Source organism: Leptodactylus fuscus, chromosome 8 (genome assembly GCF_031893055.1).
Source record: "Leptodactylus fuscus isolate aLepFus1 chromosome 8, aLepFus1.hap2, whole genome shotgun sequence".
NCBI classification, from domain to species: Eukaryota; Metazoa; Chordata; class Amphibia; order Anura; family Leptodactylidae; genus Leptodactylus; species Leptodactylus fuscus.
The window spans coordinates 60,730,582-60,749,834 of NC_134272.1; the positions used below are offsets into that span (position 1 = coordinate 60,730,582).

Consider the following 19,253-nt stretch of genomic DNA (forward strand, 5'->3'; position numbering starts at 1 on the left):
TTGGTGTCCATATGAAACATGCAGAGAGAAAAGTGCTGCAGATAGGTAAACAGAATAGCCTGAACACAGATGTGGAGCTCAAAGAAAAGCTGCTCCAGAACTATTACATTATAGGGAATATAAGCTTATAAACTGTATTATCTAAAATATAAATGACAGTTTCCAGATTCATTATTCAGGTTCTGGCCCTCAGCCAGGTGTGACAAAGTATCATGACTACAATCGTGGACAGTCAATATGTTTTTGGATATTGAAGAGCTAACCTTCGACTTTCAGTTTTGCAGATGTTTTGGATGTTGCAACTTGATAGGTGTATTCTCCAATATCTTCAAGCTTGCTGATGGGGATTATAAGCTGTCTCTTGGCACCATATGATTCGCTCTTGATGCTGTCAGTGAAGTTGATGGGTTTTCCTTCTCTGAGCCACTGTCCTTTGGAGTCTGGGTTAGCCACTTCACACTCAAATACTGCTTCCTGGGACTCAGCAACTATGAGATCCACAAGTGGCTTGCTTATAGCACCACCTATATGGATGATAAATGTACACCATAAGGAAAAAGTTCTAGAATCTCTACTAAATTTATTACAATGTTTACGGATTTACTGTATGCAGTACCTGAAACAGTAATTTTTCCACTAGTTTGCTGTTCCCCAGCAAAGAATGTGTACTGTCCTTCCTCATCCTTCATCATGTCAGTAATTGTCAGTTTGTATATCTTGCCCTTGGATTCGATCTTGTACTTTGGACTTGGCTTAAGTTCTTCATTCTTGAAAAGCCATAGGGCGTCAATGCCGGCATGGGACAATTCTACCTCTAAGGTAACGTTTTGTGTCTCTGTGCAAGTTTTGTCGCTCAAACCTTTAATGATTGTGATTTCTGCAAGATAAGAAATAATATGATACATTAATATTAGCAAAAGCTTCACAAGAGTACTCTCTTACAATAGCTTATCATACAATATTGAATATTGGTGGTTTCTATCCAGACTTATTGAAATCCCACTTGTAATTCTACAGATATTACCACCTAGATATATTTGTCTACATGATCTAAAAGCCCATAAAAGCAATACTAATACTTACTTTCAACAGTAAGGTTGCAGGTGGATTCCACTTTACCGATCATCAGTTTGACAATTCCAGCATCTGAAGCATGAGTTCTTGAAAATACCAGTCTCTGCTTGGCACCCTTGGCAATGGCTTGCACGCGGTCATCGGGTTTAATTACATTATCATTGACTGCCCATTTGGCAGAGGTCATATCAGGAACTGACACTTTACATTCAAGGACAGCCTTAGTTCCTTCAATGGCATGAACATCCTTAAGAGGAATGACGATCTCAACACCTATGGAACGTAAATGTAATATTAATAACTAGGCTTATACCCTGCAGCTAGAAAATCTAGAATTTGTGTGATATTTGGTAGCACTCACTATAAACAGACAAATGTCCAGATGTGGAGAGGTCCAGTTCTGGTACAGTAAAGGTATATTTTCCAATATCATCTGAAGTTGCATCTTCAATAAGTAACATGTGCGACTGTTTGTCAATAACAATATGTATGCGATCACTGGGCTGTATCTCTTCGCCATCTTTCAGCCAGATTCCTTCAGAATTTTCTGTAGAAACTTTTACTTCCAGCTGAGCAATGTCACCCTCACATACCTTCTGATCTGAAAGACCTTGTATGATTGAAATAGGGCGGGCTGTTAAAAAAGAAAAACATAGAGTAAGATATCAATAGAAATATAGCAATATGTAAAATAAATTTTTGGGAAATACAAGATAATATACTTACGTTTTACTTTCATATATGCAGTGGTCTTTTTGCCAGCAACCACAAAACTGTAATCTCCTTGGTCTTCTTTTGTGACATCTTTAATTGTAAGAACGTGGCGTCCTCGGCGGGACGAAGTGACATATTTGCTATTAGAGGTTATCTCTGTATCACCGTGGTACCATTTACCCTCTGCGTCTTCAAGAGAAACAGCACATTCAAGCTCTCCATTCTGTGTTTCTGGTACCTCAATGTCCTGAAGTTCTTGGGTAAACTCAATGGGAGTACCTGTAATACAAATGGGTATTTAAGACCATATTAAGAAAGTTTAATGAGTGTATAACATTATCATACGAGTACATTAAGAATAGACATATTTTCTTGCAGTGATGATCAGAATTTACTTTTTATTATTTACGTTGAAACTTCTTCTTACCTTCGACAATGAGTTTTGCGGTGGTCCTAACAGACTCATCTTCCTTAAGGACACAAGAGTAATCTTCGGCATCTGACATCTCAATTACAAGCACTGAAAGGAAATGGACTTTTCTTTCAGAATGCATTCTGTACTTATCACCAGAGTGAATTTCCACGCCATTTTTGAACCATTTCACTTTCACAAATGGTTCAGATGTTTCACACTCAAAGGTCGCCATAGTGTCTTTCTCCTTTGCTGTCAAATCTTGTAACGCTTGTGTGAATGTGATTACTTGCTTGCCTGCACCAAGAAGGAATAACATCATATTAGATAAGAGAAAAGCAAAAACATTTCAAGCCATAGTAGAATTATTGATTAAAGATGCCTCACCTTGCACAAGCAAAAATGCATGACTTGAAGTTTCACCAGCAACATTGATGGCTTTCACCATGATACTGGCAGAGTCTTCTGCAACAACATCTCTGATAACCAATTCACACACATTGTCTTCTGGCCAGTACCAATAGATGCGCTCAGATCTCTCAACCTTGACGCCGTTTTTAAACCACTGGCATTCTGGGTCTGGCTTTCCAACAACACGGACACGGAAGTGAGCTTCTGCTCCCTGAGCGACTGTTTGACTCTGGATTCTCTCAAATATCTTGGGAGCTTCCATGCTTGGAGATAGCTCAACTCTATCTGGTTTGAAGGTTGGAATAGTAATTTTGCCTTCAACTTCAAGAGCCTTCTTTTCTTCCTCAGTTAGTTCTTTGGTGTGATGAAGGAGATCTTCTTTTGTCTTCCTTAGCATTTCCTCATATGCTTCATCTTTTCTACGTGATTTCAGCTCAACAGCAGTAATAGCTTCATAGTACCCTTCTTCTGTCCTGCGCTTAAATTTGCTGCGTAGTTCTTCTGACTCTTCAGAAATTTTATCATGAGTAATTCTTTCAGCTCTCTTCAGTTTTACAAATTCTTTTGCTCCTGCATCTACTTTCTTAACTTCAAATGGAAGTTTTCCTGTTTCAACTGGAAGAGCAGCAACTTTTGGCTCATGTGTTCTCCTAAGCACAGATCTAAAATCTTCTTTCTGCTGAATCTCTAGTTTTACTGAATGTTCAACAGTACCCTCAGGGTTTTCTGCTGTAACTTTAACATCACCAGAATCGTAAGATTTGCAGTCAACAATTTCGAGATAGTATATGCCATCATAGCGAAGTCTGAATCTTTTGCTTTTACGAATAAGCTGTCCATTAAGGTACCAATTTACTTTTGGTTGAGGATATCCAGTAACACGGCAACGGAATCTAGCTATTTCTCCTTCATAAACTCTTGCGGGCTCAGGGAAGAGAACAATTTCTGGTTTCTGCTTCTCTTTAGCTTCTTCTGTTACTCCTACAAGGGCACCTTCATGTGCCAGCCTTTCCAGCTCTTCAATTCTTTGCATGCTTTGTCTGCCTTCTGGCAGCTGAGATTCCTCAACAAGACTCTTTTCATCCTTTACAATTAATGTAGCTGATGTATGGTCTGTTCCATATTTATTAGTTGCCCTACATGTAATGACACCACTGTCTCTGGGATAGGCTACTTCAAAATCAAGACTACAGTAGCCAAATTCATTTACCATTCGGAGCCTGTTAGCGGCAGCCAATGGCTTTCCATCATGAAGCCATTCAACCACCATTGTAGGGTCACCAATTGGTGTAAGACGACACTCAAAGTGTGAAGGTCCAAAGCGCTTGAGCCTTACTGAAGTCAGCTTCTTCTTAAAGAATGGTTTCTGCTGCTTCTCTTTGTCATATAGGTCTCCTTCTTCCCATTGTTCCTGGCCATAACGAAGATGCAAAGGCTCTAGCTCTGGAGCTGCAATTTCTTTCGCTTTGTATGTTCCCTTTGGAATGATCAGTTTTCTCTCTGGTTCAGGTTCTGTAAATTCAACCTCAACATTTACTTTGCATCTAGTAGTGTCACGTCCGGCTTTGTTAATAGCAGTGGCAGTGTACCATGCAGCGTCATTGCCAGCTACCGACTGAATTTTAAGTGCTGCTTGTCCTTTATTTCCGTCAAGTCTGTAAATTAAAGAAAATTTATATCATTTTATCAGCTGTGTATCTATGTAAAATAGGTTAAGAAACCAATAACATTATAATATTATACTCACATTATATTTGGAAATTTGTGAGGTGCTATGATGTCGCTGTTCTTCAGCCACACAATATCGGGATTGGGGTTGCCTACAGCTCTCACAGCCATTTCCAATTTATTGCCTTCTTTGATACTGACATTTTTAAGTTTTTCCACAAACTGTGGTCTTTGTAAATGTTCCTTGGCTGCAGATAAAAAGAACAAACTCTGAGTAAGTGACGGTACCATCTAACACATTGTATCAGACTATAGGCACAAAGTAGATATGGTGTACCTTCCACAGTCAATGTCATTGAGACTGAAGTTTTGCCGGCTCTGTTCTGAGCTATGACAGTCCATTCTCCAGAGTCAGTGGGCATAGCTGGGACTATGATAAGTGACTGTGTTCCATCTTCCTTGACAACAATTTTATGTGTATAGTCATTGACAATTTGCTGACCTAAAAGATTAAAGATAGTTCGATTAAAATATTGTTGCATTAATAAGTTTTCTTAAAAATTCAAGTACAATAGTAGGCAATTTCCGAACAAGAATATAGTCAGTATAAATTAGTTACCGTTGTGGAACCAATATGTTTCAGGCATTGGTCTTCCAACAACTTTTAAGTCAAATCTCGCAGTTTGGCCTTCAGAACATTTGAAGGACGCAGGTTTCAAGACAAAGACTGGTTTATATAATCTCTCCAACTGGGACTCATCAGTTTCATCCAATCGGCGAGCAGGAGAACGTGCAGGAGAACGTCCAGGGGAGCGACTTGGCGATCTTGGAGATACAGACCTATAACGGTATAATAATAAAATGTTAGCATTTTAACTAGACAGAAATGCAGCTGAAGCAAAATATCCATGTGAATATATATGTATGAAAGAGAAATACCTTATTCTTTTCACAGCTTCTGGGGCTGGTATGTAAGCTGGACCTCCAGTTGGGGCCACTGGCTCCACATATAGCTTTCCTGAGCAAATGGCATTTCCCTTAAAATTGCTGGCCAAAGCAGTATAGATACCCTCATCTTCAAGCAATAGAACAGGGATGCGCAGGCTTGCTCTTCCGTCTTGGAGAGTCTCCATTTGATGGCGTCCTCCGTGTTTAATGCGTTTACCATCCTTGAACCAAACAATCTGCAATAAATAGAATAGATACATTAATAGTTTAATGGTGGTGGTTTCCTTTTAAAATAATCCCATCCATGAGTAACAGACAACCAAGGCACAAGGTCTAATGTGACATGTCAGAACAAGACATTCGGTATGTTTTAATTGTTTTTTAAAGCCCAGAAGGAGTCAAAAAAATATAAGAAATATTCATGTAACCTATCCACCATGATCCTGTTTCTATGCATCCTGGGTCCATGTTGATTTCCACTGCCCAAACAGTCTCAACACACATGAAATGCCATAGCGCCAATCACTGGCTGACTCAGGTCACTGCTACAACCAGTGATTGGTTGAGTGGCATTTCCTGAGTGTCAACACACACCTGAAGATAGAGAATGGTGGGGAACTAAGCAACAACAAAACAGGAGCACGGGATGTATGAGTATGAATTTTTAAGTACCTTTGGTACTGGGTAGCCAGACATCTTGCAGTGAAATGTGACTCCCATCCCTTCAAGGATCTGGTAACTTTTCACTTTAATATCAAATCCTGACTCAATCATTTCAGATTCTGATACATCGACAATCATTTCTTCTCCATCTTCTTCAAGAAGTTCTTCTAAGCTGATCTTAATAATTCTGTATTCAATTTCTCTGATCAATTTCTCTTCAAATGCAGTTAGCTGGTACTCCTGCAAAAATGTCATTGTATTAAATTAGCAATGATGATTTATTAATGCATTCATTAATATATACAAAATTTTTACTTGTTTTTATTATTTTTTTAGTATTTTTGTTTGTATTTTTGTTTATTACAACATTTCGGAAATCTAGGCTCCTTTCTCAAGTAAATTTAAACTTGAGAATGGAGCCGAGAGTTCCGAAACGTTGTAATCTGTCATCATTATTAGTTAGCCATTAAAAGGGTATTAACTACTGAAGACTCTCAAGTTTTTTGTTTTATTAAAAAATAACAATATAATTAAAGTAATAAAATAAATTATAAAGATGAGCGAATATATTCGATTGAATACCTCTGACGCAAAGCTCACGGTGTCAGGGAAGGTGGGAGGGGCACTAAAAATGTGATGACCCGGCAGTGTTTATGCACCGGAAGCTATGCGGTGGAGGTTTTCGAACAAATATATTCGCTCTTCTCTAATAATTAACTCAGGTTTAGTGATGTACTCAGAACCTTCTGTTTCATGTACTCAAAGTCTTCTGCTAATCTTAGTTTTGAGTAGTCAATTACCTCGGCATGAATTGTAGTTTTTACTATGGTAGTATCCTTGGCCATCTTCTTTCTGATAAGGGCTTGCTCTCTTTCATACTCCTTATCATATTCAACGCGAGGTGCCACGGGTGCCACTTCGGCTACTTGTGGTTCAGGTACGTATGGAGTTGCTTCTTCGTGCATCCTTATTTGAGAGTCATATACAGCTGTTAAGACAAAAAAAATAAGAAAATAATGTATTAAATGAAGACAAAAAAATCATGAAAATTCTATTTACAATAATAGCTTCTTTTTTTTTTCATTGGATCCTCCATTACCTTCCTCTAGAAGACTTGTAGTTTCAGTAGCTTCTCCATGTTTGTTACGAATAACAACGCTGTATTCTCCAGCGTCATCAGCAAAAGTCATAGAAATCTCAAGTTTGCATTCTCCGGTATCTTTATTATATGCCACTTTATATCTATAAGGAAACATGTAAATGTTATACATATAGTCCTTTGCTGTTGTTACATATTTATGTTACTTTCAAGTCTATTATATAATTGTTAGAATAATATTGAGTATATATCTTTAGTATACTATTTCTTTCTACATATACTTTTCAATGTAACAGATTTTAAACCTTAAAATATTAAACTTTTTGATATCATAAAAATAATAAATTAGTAAATTGCAAAATATATTTATCATGTGTGCTTTACTGTATTACCTGTATCCAGTACTTAGGGGAACACCAGCCTTTTTCCAGTAAATATGTGGCATGGGGTTGCCTCCTATCTGACAATCAAATATAACTCGGCCTCCCTCAACTAGCTTCTGGACTGTTGGTTTTCTGATGAAGTAGGGAGCTACTCCTTCTCCAGTTTCAACAGGAGCAGTCACCTCCACTTCCATCTTTTGTTCTTCTGTTATGCTGAAAAGGAACCATCAATGGTGTTAATAATTGACAAACATTTATTTTAAAAAATTCCTTTTGCACCCTTCTTGTGTTGAGGAGTAAGGAGGAATGTGAATGGAGTAGTGGTCAGGCATTTGTGCTGGTGTCTATGGATTTGAAGGAAACAAATAACTCCTATATTCAGCTGTCTCCATTGTCCCGTATACTTTGCATGGAGTGGCAGTGAGCATGCCCAACCTCTGCTCTATCAAAATGATCCTCACTGCAGTTGTGCGCTGCGGAACCCCCCCTCTAGTAAGAGGACCCCCAGTGATCACATATTTATCACCTTTCCCAAGAATACGGGAAACTGCTTAAAGAAGACCTTTCATGTCCTCAGGCACATGTGTTTTTTCTAGAAAGCCGGCTATGTGCCCTGGGGCTGGAGATATCGGTGTCGTTACCAATCTCTGCCAACTGTCAGAAAGGCGTTCCTGACAGTCTAGCTGGGCTGTGAAGAATGACCCCTCTTCCCGATTGTACTCGTCCATGGACTAGTAATGGGGGACGTTCTTCACAGCTTAGCATCATCGCTGGTCAGTAAGGATCGCCCCCTCTGACAGTACAGAAAATGGAGATATGGGTCATTTTGTGGACTACAAGACTCTGCTACAAACTACGGTCTTATTCCAGTGAGCATAAAAAATGGCCATGAGGTAGTTCTCTTTGTAATGGCTGTCACACCGCCGTTTTAGAACACATTGATTTCAATCTGTCTTTTCTCATGGCCATTTTTTTCATGGCACATTTCAACTGACCTTCAAAAAATAGGACACGTCCTATTTTTGTTCATTTTCATGGATCCCATCAAGATCATATATATCCCAAACATTAAAAAGACGGTTGAAAAAATACTTACTGTTTTTCTTCAGTCATTTTTTCAGTTATAGTTTCTCTTGCTTCATATTCTTCAGATACTAGAGGAAAGAAACAAGAATGATTGGAAAAATCTACATCATCATACAATAATTTACTTTGCAAAACATGACTTGGCAAATCTATCTATCTATCTATCTATCTATCTATCTATCTATCTCTCTCTCTCCTATCTATCTATCTATCTATCTATCTATCTATCTATCTACCTACCTATCTATCTATCTATCTATCTATCTATCTTCTATCTACATAAGATAGATATACCATACTAAATTATGAAATCAGCACTGCTATACTCAACACAACAAACTCATAAACAGGCACGCAAACATCATACAGTCAACACCGAATCCTAACAACTGTCAATAAAAGTACAGCCATCTTTCCTATATGTCAAGGCTGCCTGTTAACACACAGATACCAATTTAGCTGCATCAGGTTACTGTAGCACATGAACAGGTGCAATATCCTCCCCCTCTGCAACCAAAAAAAAAATCTTATGACTAGGAGAAATTTCAGGCTTCTAATATTTTGCCCCTATCATATTTCCACTACCTCCCTATCCATATTTGCTGCCTCTACTTAGCAAGTCAACACCAGATTGTTCCAACATTTAAGTGTCATTGAGGTTCAATTCTTTATGCAAAACATGAAGTAACATATAAAGATTCTGGAAAAAATGCACATAAAAAACATAGTCTTCCTCCTTTCAATGTTATGTGTGCCTTTTAACAAAAATTTTGCTACCGAGTTAAAAATTACAATATTATAGCTTCAAAAATTCTTACGAAGTGGATTTTATAAAATTTAAAGTACAAGCCAATCTATTATACTTTCTAGTAGCATGCTCAGCAGGATCTTGCGGTGCGATTTAGTTGGTCCACCCAATACCTATTTTATCTCTAAGGTACTGGGATCTGTGTTAGGTAGGATCTCTCTTTAAAAAAATTGTCATTAAGCTACCTCAAAACGAAGATATATACAGAGCATCAAGAACGCTCATCAGATCATCGAAAGCGCTGTATAATCCACGATTTATAGACAAGAATTAGACAAGATAGTGGTAAACAATTAGTAAGTTTACTTATTTGGACTAATTTATTTCGGTAGTAAACTATTAAAATATTCCGGTAATAAAAAGTGGAAAATTTTGGAGCACACCACACAACTTTTTTAATTTTTTTTTTTTTTTCCCAAAAATGATTTTCATTTGCAGCATTTTGAGTACCTTGAAAACTCTATGGTTCAGATGTTACATATATGTTAGCACAACCTGTGAAAGTCACATTCATATTTCATATTTGAGGAATAAGGCCAGATTCCCATGGGTGAATTTGGAACTGAAAACTTGGTCCATGTATCAGCTGGATTTATCTTCCCAAATTGGGCTCAACTAAATTGACAAGGTAAGTTCAGCTCAGCTGATGTTAGATTCACATCAGCGTTCGGGTTTCCGTTCAGGGGATCAACTTGGGGACTTAAACCTAATCCGCTTAAAAAAGTGGTTACCTTCCGAAACACGCGGACTCATAAACTATAATGGGGTCCACTGGGTCTCCTCCGGAAAAGGGCAGAAAATGTGGAGAGAAAAGCGCTGATCGCAGGACTTTTCTCTCTGCATTTTTAAAGAGGAATGAGGAACATAATCCCCAGGCGAAGACCGGGCAGAGGTGTAAAGATAGCCTGAGTTGCTTTTAGGCCCATAAATTCAGCTGATACCTGAACCTATATTCTGCCATGTGAAACTGGCATATATAGTATGGACATAAATGACTGCATAATCGCATTTCTTACATTCAGTACCACAACTGAGATTTTCCTTAGAAGCGGTTATAGGACCAATTCTTAGAATTATTGCTTTAAGAAATATTGCAACCTGATTCACAGCAAATGCTCACCAAAACCACATTGACTATAATTCCTACCAATTACATTAAGCCTTATGATCATTTAAACAAAATACAACAAATATACACGATTCACATGCAATCTGAGAACACTACTGAATACACTAAACCAGTCCTATCAATTGTTACCAGTAAATGGTTGTCTAATGCAATGCTAATTTAACCAGTCCAAATGCAAGAGTTTAAGGACAAATTTACACACACTGTTTTGTTGCAGTCTTTTGATTCAAAGTGGATCCAAAAGGAAGGAATATGTTGTCCTTGGTTATAAAACTGCCACATAAAATGTGTGTTTCCGGCCTAAAGTATACACGTAACTTTATATAACCAAGCAGAAAATACACACGAATTTCAACAAAGAAAACCTCAAAATTTCCTTGTAAAATTTAAAAAAATGCTCTTTTTTTGTGGTTGTGGTTAGGTATTGGGCAATAACACACAGATATCGCAAACTTTTACTTTGACATTGAAGTTTGCTACATCTCTATTAAAATATAATACAAATCAGGCTATAAACACAAAATTATCTTTAGAGCTCATTCATTTTTCTACAACTCCATTATTTTTATGAACACTTTCTTAAGATTTCTTCCACACAACACCAAAAAATGAGTATAAGCTAAAACAGACATCGCATAAATAGACCACAGATGTCATTGTCCAGTTGTCCCCCATAAATACGGGAAGGTAATAAAATGCAGCTGCTCCGAACATTCAGCGCTCTTGCTATTTTGATCCACCATCCAAAATAAACTCAAACAAGAAACAAGTGGTATTGGCTTACCTTGAACGAGGAGGTAGCAAGAAGTGCTGACAGTGCCTGCCTCGTTGGTAGCTGTGCATGTAAATCGGCCGCTATCTTCGGCAAATGCCTCGCGAATCACAAGGCGTACAAGTTGTTCTTCAATAGTAATTTGGAAATCAATGGAATTTTCAATTCGGTAATCCTCGCGATACCAAACCACAGTTGGTGAAGGGTACCCAGCAATGGTACACTCCAAAGTGACAGACTCACCCTCAAGGACTGTCACATTTTTCAATCCCTAAGGACAAGAAAAAGATGTTTAATACCATATCAACGAAAAGTTTCACACATTTCTTAGATATATGTTTTCTAAGTCATACGCTACTAACGTTCTATGTTGTAGCCCAAATGGCTGTCCATAGGCAGAAGTAAACATTTAACATTATTCTAAACTAGAGCTCTGATGCTTTCATTTTGCTTTCCATTATATAAAACCATACAAAATAATAACTACTTTCCCATTACATGGAAGAAACACCAATACTCCGAATGCATAATAGATAAATGAATTATACAAGTGGCCTACCTGGTAATATCTGACTTTGCTTTAAATTCACTAAGCTTATTGATATAACTATGGGCTAAGTTCCAAGTAAAGGTGAAAAAATCCTTTCAATGTGTTACTTACAGAAACTAAAGTTGGTGGAGAAACCGGGACTTCTGCTGGTTCAGGCACCCGGGCTGCTTCCTCAGCCTGCAACATATGGAAGAGTGTGAGCATTTCTATAGGCAGCACCCTAAATATAGTTGTACTGGGTGGACTGCCGTATAGGATTTCTCCTGCATATGGTCATGTTAGAAGCATAGTAAAGAACTAATAATACACACACATTAGAAGAGCAGCAAGTAGTAAGGAGATAGGGCCGTTGAAAAGAAACTATTTTTGCTATAGCCGGAAATTATGCGAAGAATCAAAGAAGGCGAAGAAGTTTCTCGATAACCAACCTCATATTGATACTGAAATCTATCTTCACGCGCTAAGACACCTGAAACACTCACGCCTACATCTCTTTTCATTTCAACATCAAAGCGGGATTTGTAGGCCTCAGTTGTCTCTGTCAAAGAGAAGGGTGGAGAGACGACTTTCTCTGCCGCCACTCGCGGTTCTGCTGGTTTTAAATGTGGTGCTGTCACATGTTTCGTGATCTTTTGTGAAGGTGCTGTGGGTAATTCTTTCTCCAGAGTCGCTATCGCAGCTCCTGCAATTGACACCTGACCCACCCAAAAGGAAATCTGTTATCTTGAGATCACGTAACCATACATTTTAAAGATGTGCTCTGCTTTTACCCATGCTTTAATGATTTACATATGGCATTTTTCCTGCTTTTAAACAGTTTTTAGGTCTTCTGACCAATTTATCCACTTTCCAATTTCCTTGATGTTCACTTTTTTTGTAACGTTTTTATTTGTTCCTGAAGGTCACTGAACAGAATGGGGGGATTCATGAAGACCAACGTACTGTACGCCAGTCTTGCTGCCCCCTGCACCACTACAGGGAATACTTAATTTATAATGAAGTTGCACCTAAGCACAAATCTACCCTAGACATTTGCGGTTGTAGATTTAGACATTTAGGTTGTAGATCATTTATGTCACAAAAGTGGTGTAACTGATAATGAATATCATGTGGGCGTGTTCTCATCTAGTTCCAGAAATGAGACAAGGCCACTGCGAAAATGGCATTCTAAGTGGCATTAAATAGTCACTATTTTATGCTATAAAAGTGGCAAAGTCATTATGATGAATCCTTCCCCCCCCATTGAGTTTTGAAAAATATGGAGAGAAAAGTCCTGCAATTAGGGTTGAGCGATCTAGATCGGGAAAGATCAGATCCTGATCGGCGATCGAGCAAATTTCACAATCGCGATCAACTGGAAAATGATCGAAAATTGGATTTTAAAATCGATCCTGAAATCTCAAGATCGGCTCCACCCTACCTGCAAGACCTCTCTGCATATTTTGTGTGTGAATCTCAATAAAAATATAGTTCTCCAAAAATTCTACGGGTAAAGCGCAGTCCTTGTTGATGGTCCTTGACTTCATATCCTCACACCTTGGTGATTGGACGTTGCAGCTCACACTACCCCCAGGGAGGAACCCCCTAGTAAACGGTTCCAAAACCTATATGGTGGTTGTGATCCTTCACAACCCGGCCAGGTGAGAATAACCATTAAACTGGATTTTATTCTCACTTTACTTACTTACTACACTATATACAGTGCGGTGCTGTCCCTCTCTTTTTTCTTTTATATCTCTGAATATTTTGGGTGGACTGGCAGACCCATTATAGTCTATGCAGTCCGCAGATTTCTGTGGGGAACTGCTTTTTAAGCAGATTGGGTTTCTGTTTTTCGAGTATCCAATATATCAATTCATGAAAAGTAATGTCCTTCGTCACAGAACACAAATTTGAACACCTTTTTGAAAGATTTTGTATTTTGCAAAGTTGATCATTAAAGTTGGCAGAGAACGACAGAACATCTTTAAAATCAGAACAAGAAAAGCAATAGGTAGTTGCTGTCCAAAACACTACACACAAGACACATATAAAACATACATAAAAGAAAGACAGCCAAGAAAATTGTTATGTGCAGAAGATGGAAAAATAAAGAGTGAAGAAGCTTTTTAAGGCATTATACATTGACCGCAGCTAAAAGAAAATTGTGAAGGAAATTGCCAAGTATGTTAATGGATAGATTTTTTAGTACGCAGTAATACAACTGCAAAGATAGAAAAAAATATAGTAGTTTTTTTATATTATTATATTAATGTGAACGGAATATTTTAATAACTTTAGGTAAAGTGTATCAGGCAAAACATTACCAATATCCATTTGCTAATTCCAGAAATTTCCAGTGCATTAAAATTAATGGATTTTGCATATTTGGTTCATAGAAAATGGATATTTGTAAGAAAATTTAGTAAAGCTTCATAGATGCCAGTGTAATCAGATGTACGACTGGCAGTCATGAAAATGGCGGCGATATTTATTGCCTGATATATGTTACTCATTTCTTACCTCATGTGTATGTTCAACTTTGGGAACTGACACTTTAGTGACGGCAAAGTGAGGAATAGGTGTATGTGAGATAGTTTGATCCACTTGGACCACTGGTACAGTTGGTGGTTCTGGAGTTCTCTTAATCTACATTAACCAATAAAATTGTGTTGAGATTTTAATATTTATAGAGAGAAATAACGGAATAATGAAGAAAAAAAAAAAGTCAGGGCCTGACCTGTGGAACAGGTGATGGCACGTGTTCAACGGGGACTATTTTTGGCACAGTTGGGACATGAACTTCTGGAGCTTTTACAGGTTTAGTGATAACTTGGCGCTCGGGTGAGAATTCAATGGTTTTTCTAGCAGAAACATGCTCTTTGTATTCATACTGCAGAGCTGTTTCTTCTGCGTAACCTTCTTCTGTGTATCCTGGTTTTCTAACGCGTGCATGGTCAACTGCAGCGACAACTGTAGCCACAGCTCCCGCTCTTTTCCCAGTTTCCATCTAAAGGCAACATTAACACAGTTCATACAAACAAATGCAAGAAACATAGACACAAACACGCATATAAAAGTAGGACAGTGTAATTCTCAATCATTTTTTTGGAAAACTTGAGCTTATTTGTCCCTAGTGGAAACAAGAATATATTGGCTAAGGACTTTGCCTTTACAGCATGGTAAGAATTCCTAAATCACTGAGGATTAGTTGTTGAAAGGTCCCAATAGTGTCTCTTTGAACACATTTAGGCTAAATTCACACTGCTACACAGATGGCATACAAGCTGGAAAAACCTCCCAACATGTATGCCAAAGTGAAAAAATATTGATTGTCAAACACATGCCAAAAGGATATCCTTTGGCACATGACTGACCAGAGATCCCATCCAAAATGTATTGCAAAACATATTTCTGTGCTTTTATAATACTATGGGGCCATTTTCTTGAAACCACTTCTTCATGCACCGGTTGATGTGCTGGCACAAGATGCTCCACAATTATTAAGATGTTTTGGCTTCTTAACAATTTTGGTGCCTCACACGATGGTCCCGTTTTTCTAGAAATGCAATCTAAGCCGATCAGGGACTGGCGTAAATTTCAGGTTCCATTTAAGAGTTTTCTGGCTTCAGTTATAGTACATCTAATGGGTCAGAGCGTCTGTGCTCTGCCCCACCTAGAGTGCCTTCTTTGAAAAATGGTGAGTGGGGCAGAAAAAAGGAAAAGTTGCAACTATTGTACTAAAAGACATGCACCTGCAACAAAAATTGTGACTTTTCATGCCTTTTATGCCTAGCAAATGGGGAAAAAAATGTGATGGGGTAAGCCAAAGCCTCAGGTTTTCAAACTTGGATACAGAGTCCAGGGCTCCACAGGGTTGGGTTTTAGAGAAGATTTTATGGCTGGAGACTGCTCAAATTTCTCTCCAAATTCTGCAGTGTGAACATACCCTATCTGCAATAATAGTTTCTAATACTAACTCCCTAATAAAGAGTTTGGTTTCTACTCTTAGGGTAAGTTCACACGGGGATTTTTGGATCAGAACCTGAGGCGGAGGCCGCCTCAGGTTCCGATCCAAAAAACGGGTAGCCGCGACTGAAAGCCGGTGCAATGTACTGGCATTCAGCCACGCACTCTACTCCAGATTAGGCCCACTGAATGTGCCTAGTCCAGAGGAGGGTGTGTCTTCAGGCCGAATCACGAGGCGAAACGGCACAAGCCGGCTCCCAGGAAAAGTTCCTGAGCAGCTCCCATTGATTTCAGTGGGAGTCGTCATTTTGGTCAGGATTTTGAGGTGGATACGGCCTCAAAATCCAGACCAGAACTTACCCTCAGGCAGGTTTACAAATCCATATTACAGATGCATTTTTGCACTCATATTACCGTGTAGTGTCCCAGACCAAACTGTGTGTCTAATGACCCAAGCAAACATCATCACAAATCCCTATGATACTGTCAGTTTGGGAAATTAGATCTGTGTTCAGGCCGTAATATAGGTACAAAATTACTTCTGTAACAATGACATGTGTATAATCAATATGACATTTATATGGTTTGCTTCACATATCAATACCGCATGTCCTCGTCTGCTAAATATCATGGAATGAAAGGGAAATCTATACACATATAATACACAGGTGCACAAACACATAAAATACAGAAGCTCATATAAAAAAAAGAGGCTTTTATGGTGACTTCCTTTTTTATATGGCCTGTAGATCTGCCATGCACATGGTGCATTTGTGCCAATTCACAAAACACGAAACAAAAATTGGTGATTGAAAACAAATGTGAAGAAGATCGGGAAGTGCCCCATGGTGAAGATAAGTGCAGTAGACAAGGTCGACGAGCTGGTACCTCATCAATGTCTGTCGATGCATACGAGATATCTAGCATTTCTGTACAAAGAAGAGTCCGGCTCCTTGCTTGCTGTACAGCGGCCAACACTGTAGCCACAGCCACTACTTTCTCTGACTCATAATTCATCTGTGCAACCATTAAACGTACACAACAATGCAAACCTTTAGAATCGTAACGCTCCATAACAAACAGAGAGTGCTTAGGTTATGAAAATCTAACATCATACATGTGTGGCCAGTGCCAGGGGCTTCGCATCTTATACATGTTATAATGTAATTTGGGCAGCCAACTAGATTTTAGACAAAATATAACCCAAAGGAGGGCTTAGAGGAAGCCATTGGCATTGGTCACATGATCTTAGTTAGTAAACATTCCTTTAACATGTCAGATATACCAAAAATATAGAAAAAAATAATATCAAGGCTTGTGTTAGCTTCTACAATTCTGACCAAAAATATGGGTTATGTAGTATTTGTGCACATCCGGCAGTGGAAATCACCTGTTCTTGAACTGCGTGTATCTGTTCACGCTTGGTGGCAGCAGCTTCTACCGTTCTTGCAACGGTCTCTTGTCTGCTTTTTTCACTGGACACAACTACAGTGCTTACAGAAGTTTTTTCAGCTTCTTTCCTTACCTGGTGTTTACGAAAAAAAATGTTGCTTATAATGATAAAAAATAAGCTGTAAAATATGACTAGCGCTAAAGAAAAGCGGATGGATTGGGTGAGATGGAAGCATGGAAATGACCGTTATCGGATGAAGATGATGGCGTAATAATGAAGGTCAGTGAAGCGTTCAGCAAGCTCTTGTTATCGTTTGCTTAGGAATCAGGGACAAGCTGGTCGGCAAAGTAACTGCCACTTGGGTTTGCAGAATTTGATGTATTTAAAGGGGAAATCCAGTCAAATGATCGTCTCATATGTCATAGATACATGTGAGCAGATCACATCAAGTGATATCCAGATTAAGACGGCCTATAGAGACCTTAAAGGGGTTGCCCAGTTGGAAAAAAGTCTTGGCAAAGAGCTCGTAGTGTGTGAGCGATATTCACTTCATCAAACGCATGCCACTCCCGTTCCGATGCTTACCCGGCCCTCGCTGGTATCAACTTCCTGGTCCTATCTCGATACATAGGAAATGCCCATCCAGCCAATGAGTGGCCACAGACTGGCTGAGAAGGCACCTCCTGTTTTTCGAGACTGGACCAGGAAGTAGAGACCACTGGTGACCTGGTAAGCATCAGAACGGGAGCAGTGGAAGATCAATAAGATAAATATCCTTTCGTGTAATTTTTAACACACTTTGAGATCTTTGTCAAGATTTTTCCCCGCCGAACAACCCCTTTAAAAACTCTTTGTGCTGCTCTTACTGTTATCTAGAATAGACCGCTGCTTAGAGTCCAACAACAGAAATCTCTGAGCAGTGCCAAATGTACTTGAGCAGTCTACTCCATTTCTGGAAATCACAAGTAGAATGAGATGATGGACTTCACCAATGAGCGATTTTGATGGATATGTAGCTTTAATAAAAAGCTTCTTGGTTAAAAGTTGCCAGCCTGCCCCTGGTTTAGCTGCATGATTGCTTGTAGTGCTATTACTGTATTTTCTACCTGCTCATGGACAGGTTGAATTTGCACAGCAGTCATTGCTGTCCTTTTAGCAGTCAGCTCACTTGGAGTAGGCTCCCTCACTCTGGCCATGTCAACAGCAGCTACTACAGTAGCGACAGCTGCTGTTTTTCCTGCTCCATGGACCTATATCAGTCATATTAAAATACACATTCACAAGTATAATATAAAATAACAGTAGTTGATATACATCTTAAAGCAATTCAAGACATAGGCTACACAGTGAGCTCAGGTACAAATGAAACACAAAGTTCAAAATCTGGCTAGGGTTGTAGTCTTAGGTATATGGGTTCAAAGTAGACTGGAAACTTTTACATGACACAATATCATCACATAATAGTTTCCATAAGGGAAACATAATTCGTATAAAATTGCATAATGGTGATGGCTTAAGTTGTGCACCCTGCATTCCCTGTGTAGTCCATGCCTGATATCAAGTGTTTGCATTGAGGGCAATGAAGCCCTTACCTCTCTTGCTTCCACTCCAGTAGTAACTGTGACCTGCTCCCTTGACTCCCATTTCTGTTCAGTCTTTATATGTGAGGCTGTGGAAGACACAAATACTTCCTGCTTCCAAGGAGGAGGGACCTCGGCACCAGCTAGTGTTGGAGTGACCCTTGCAGGAGAAGGAGACTTCACAGATCTAATTGGAGAGGTAGACAGTCCTCTTCCAGCCGGAGAGACTGACCTGATGGTAATAAAATATAGATATGTTAGATATAGCAAATGTATTTTTTGTGCTATTTACTAACCAATAAGCATTGATATAATACACTTTTAAAAATACAGATACATCCAGACTTTGACTTTCCCATACCCTGCTGTATATTATATTGGACTTGTACATGGTTATATTACATTACTGTAAATGAAAGTATTTTGTCACTTGGCTTTCATCTCTGAAAAAGTATATAAAACTAAATTTATAATATATTACTAATAAGTGACTAAAGCCCTATCTACATGACATGAAATAAGAACTCAGAACGTTTAAGATTAGTTAGTCAAAGATTGTTAAGTTGCACATGGTTCTGACAAGACTGCATTCTGGAAAATATACAGTAGGTGGCA

At 38.7% G+C, this 19,253-nt stretch overlaps 1 protein-coding gene across 1 annotated transcript in view; it reads right to left on the reverse strand.

Moving 5' to 3' along the window:
* The window catches only part of TTN (titin), a 229,028-nt gene that overhangs the window by 195,108 nt on the left and 14,667 nt on the right, over positions 1-19,253 (reverse strand). The window contains exons 7-30 of the mRNA XM_075286035.1: positions 18,651-18,870; positions 18,165-18,308; positions 17,056-17,190; positions 14,437-14,706; positions 14,220-14,345; positions 12,146-12,412; positions 11,829-11,894; positions 11,180-11,438; positions 8,469-8,526; positions 7,382-7,585; positions 6,990-7,132; positions 6,691-6,878; positions 5,900-6,130; positions 5,219-5,463; positions 4,899-5,119; positions 4,617-4,781; positions 4,359-4,527; positions 2,588-4,266; positions 2,216-2,497; positions 1,801-2,067; positions 1,436-1,708; positions 1,084-1,347; positions 617-877; positions 264-524 (exon numbers count right to left, since the gene is read on the reverse strand). Coding sequence (XP_075142136.1) covers positions 264-524; positions 617-877; positions 1,084-1,347; positions 1,436-1,708; positions 1,801-2,067; positions 2,216-2,497; positions 2,588-4,266; positions 4,359-4,527; positions 4,617-4,781; positions 4,899-5,119; positions 5,219-5,463; positions 5,900-6,130; positions 6,691-6,878; positions 6,990-7,132; positions 7,382-7,585; positions 8,469-8,526; positions 11,180-11,438; positions 11,829-11,894; positions 12,146-12,412; positions 14,220-14,345; positions 14,437-14,706; positions 17,056-17,190; positions 18,165-18,308; positions 18,651-18,870 — 6,398 coding nt within the window. The remainder of the gene's footprint in view (positions 1-263; positions 525-616; positions 878-1,083; positions 1,348-1,435; positions 1,709-1,800; positions 2,068-2,215; positions 2,498-2,587; positions 4,267-4,358; positions 4,528-4,616; positions 4,782-4,898; positions 5,120-5,218; positions 5,464-5,899; positions 6,131-6,690; positions 6,879-6,989; positions 7,133-7,381; positions 7,586-8,468; positions 8,527-11,179; positions 11,439-11,828; positions 11,895-12,145; positions 12,413-14,219; positions 14,346-14,436; positions 14,707-17,055; positions 17,191-18,164; positions 18,309-18,650; positions 18,871-19,253) is intronic.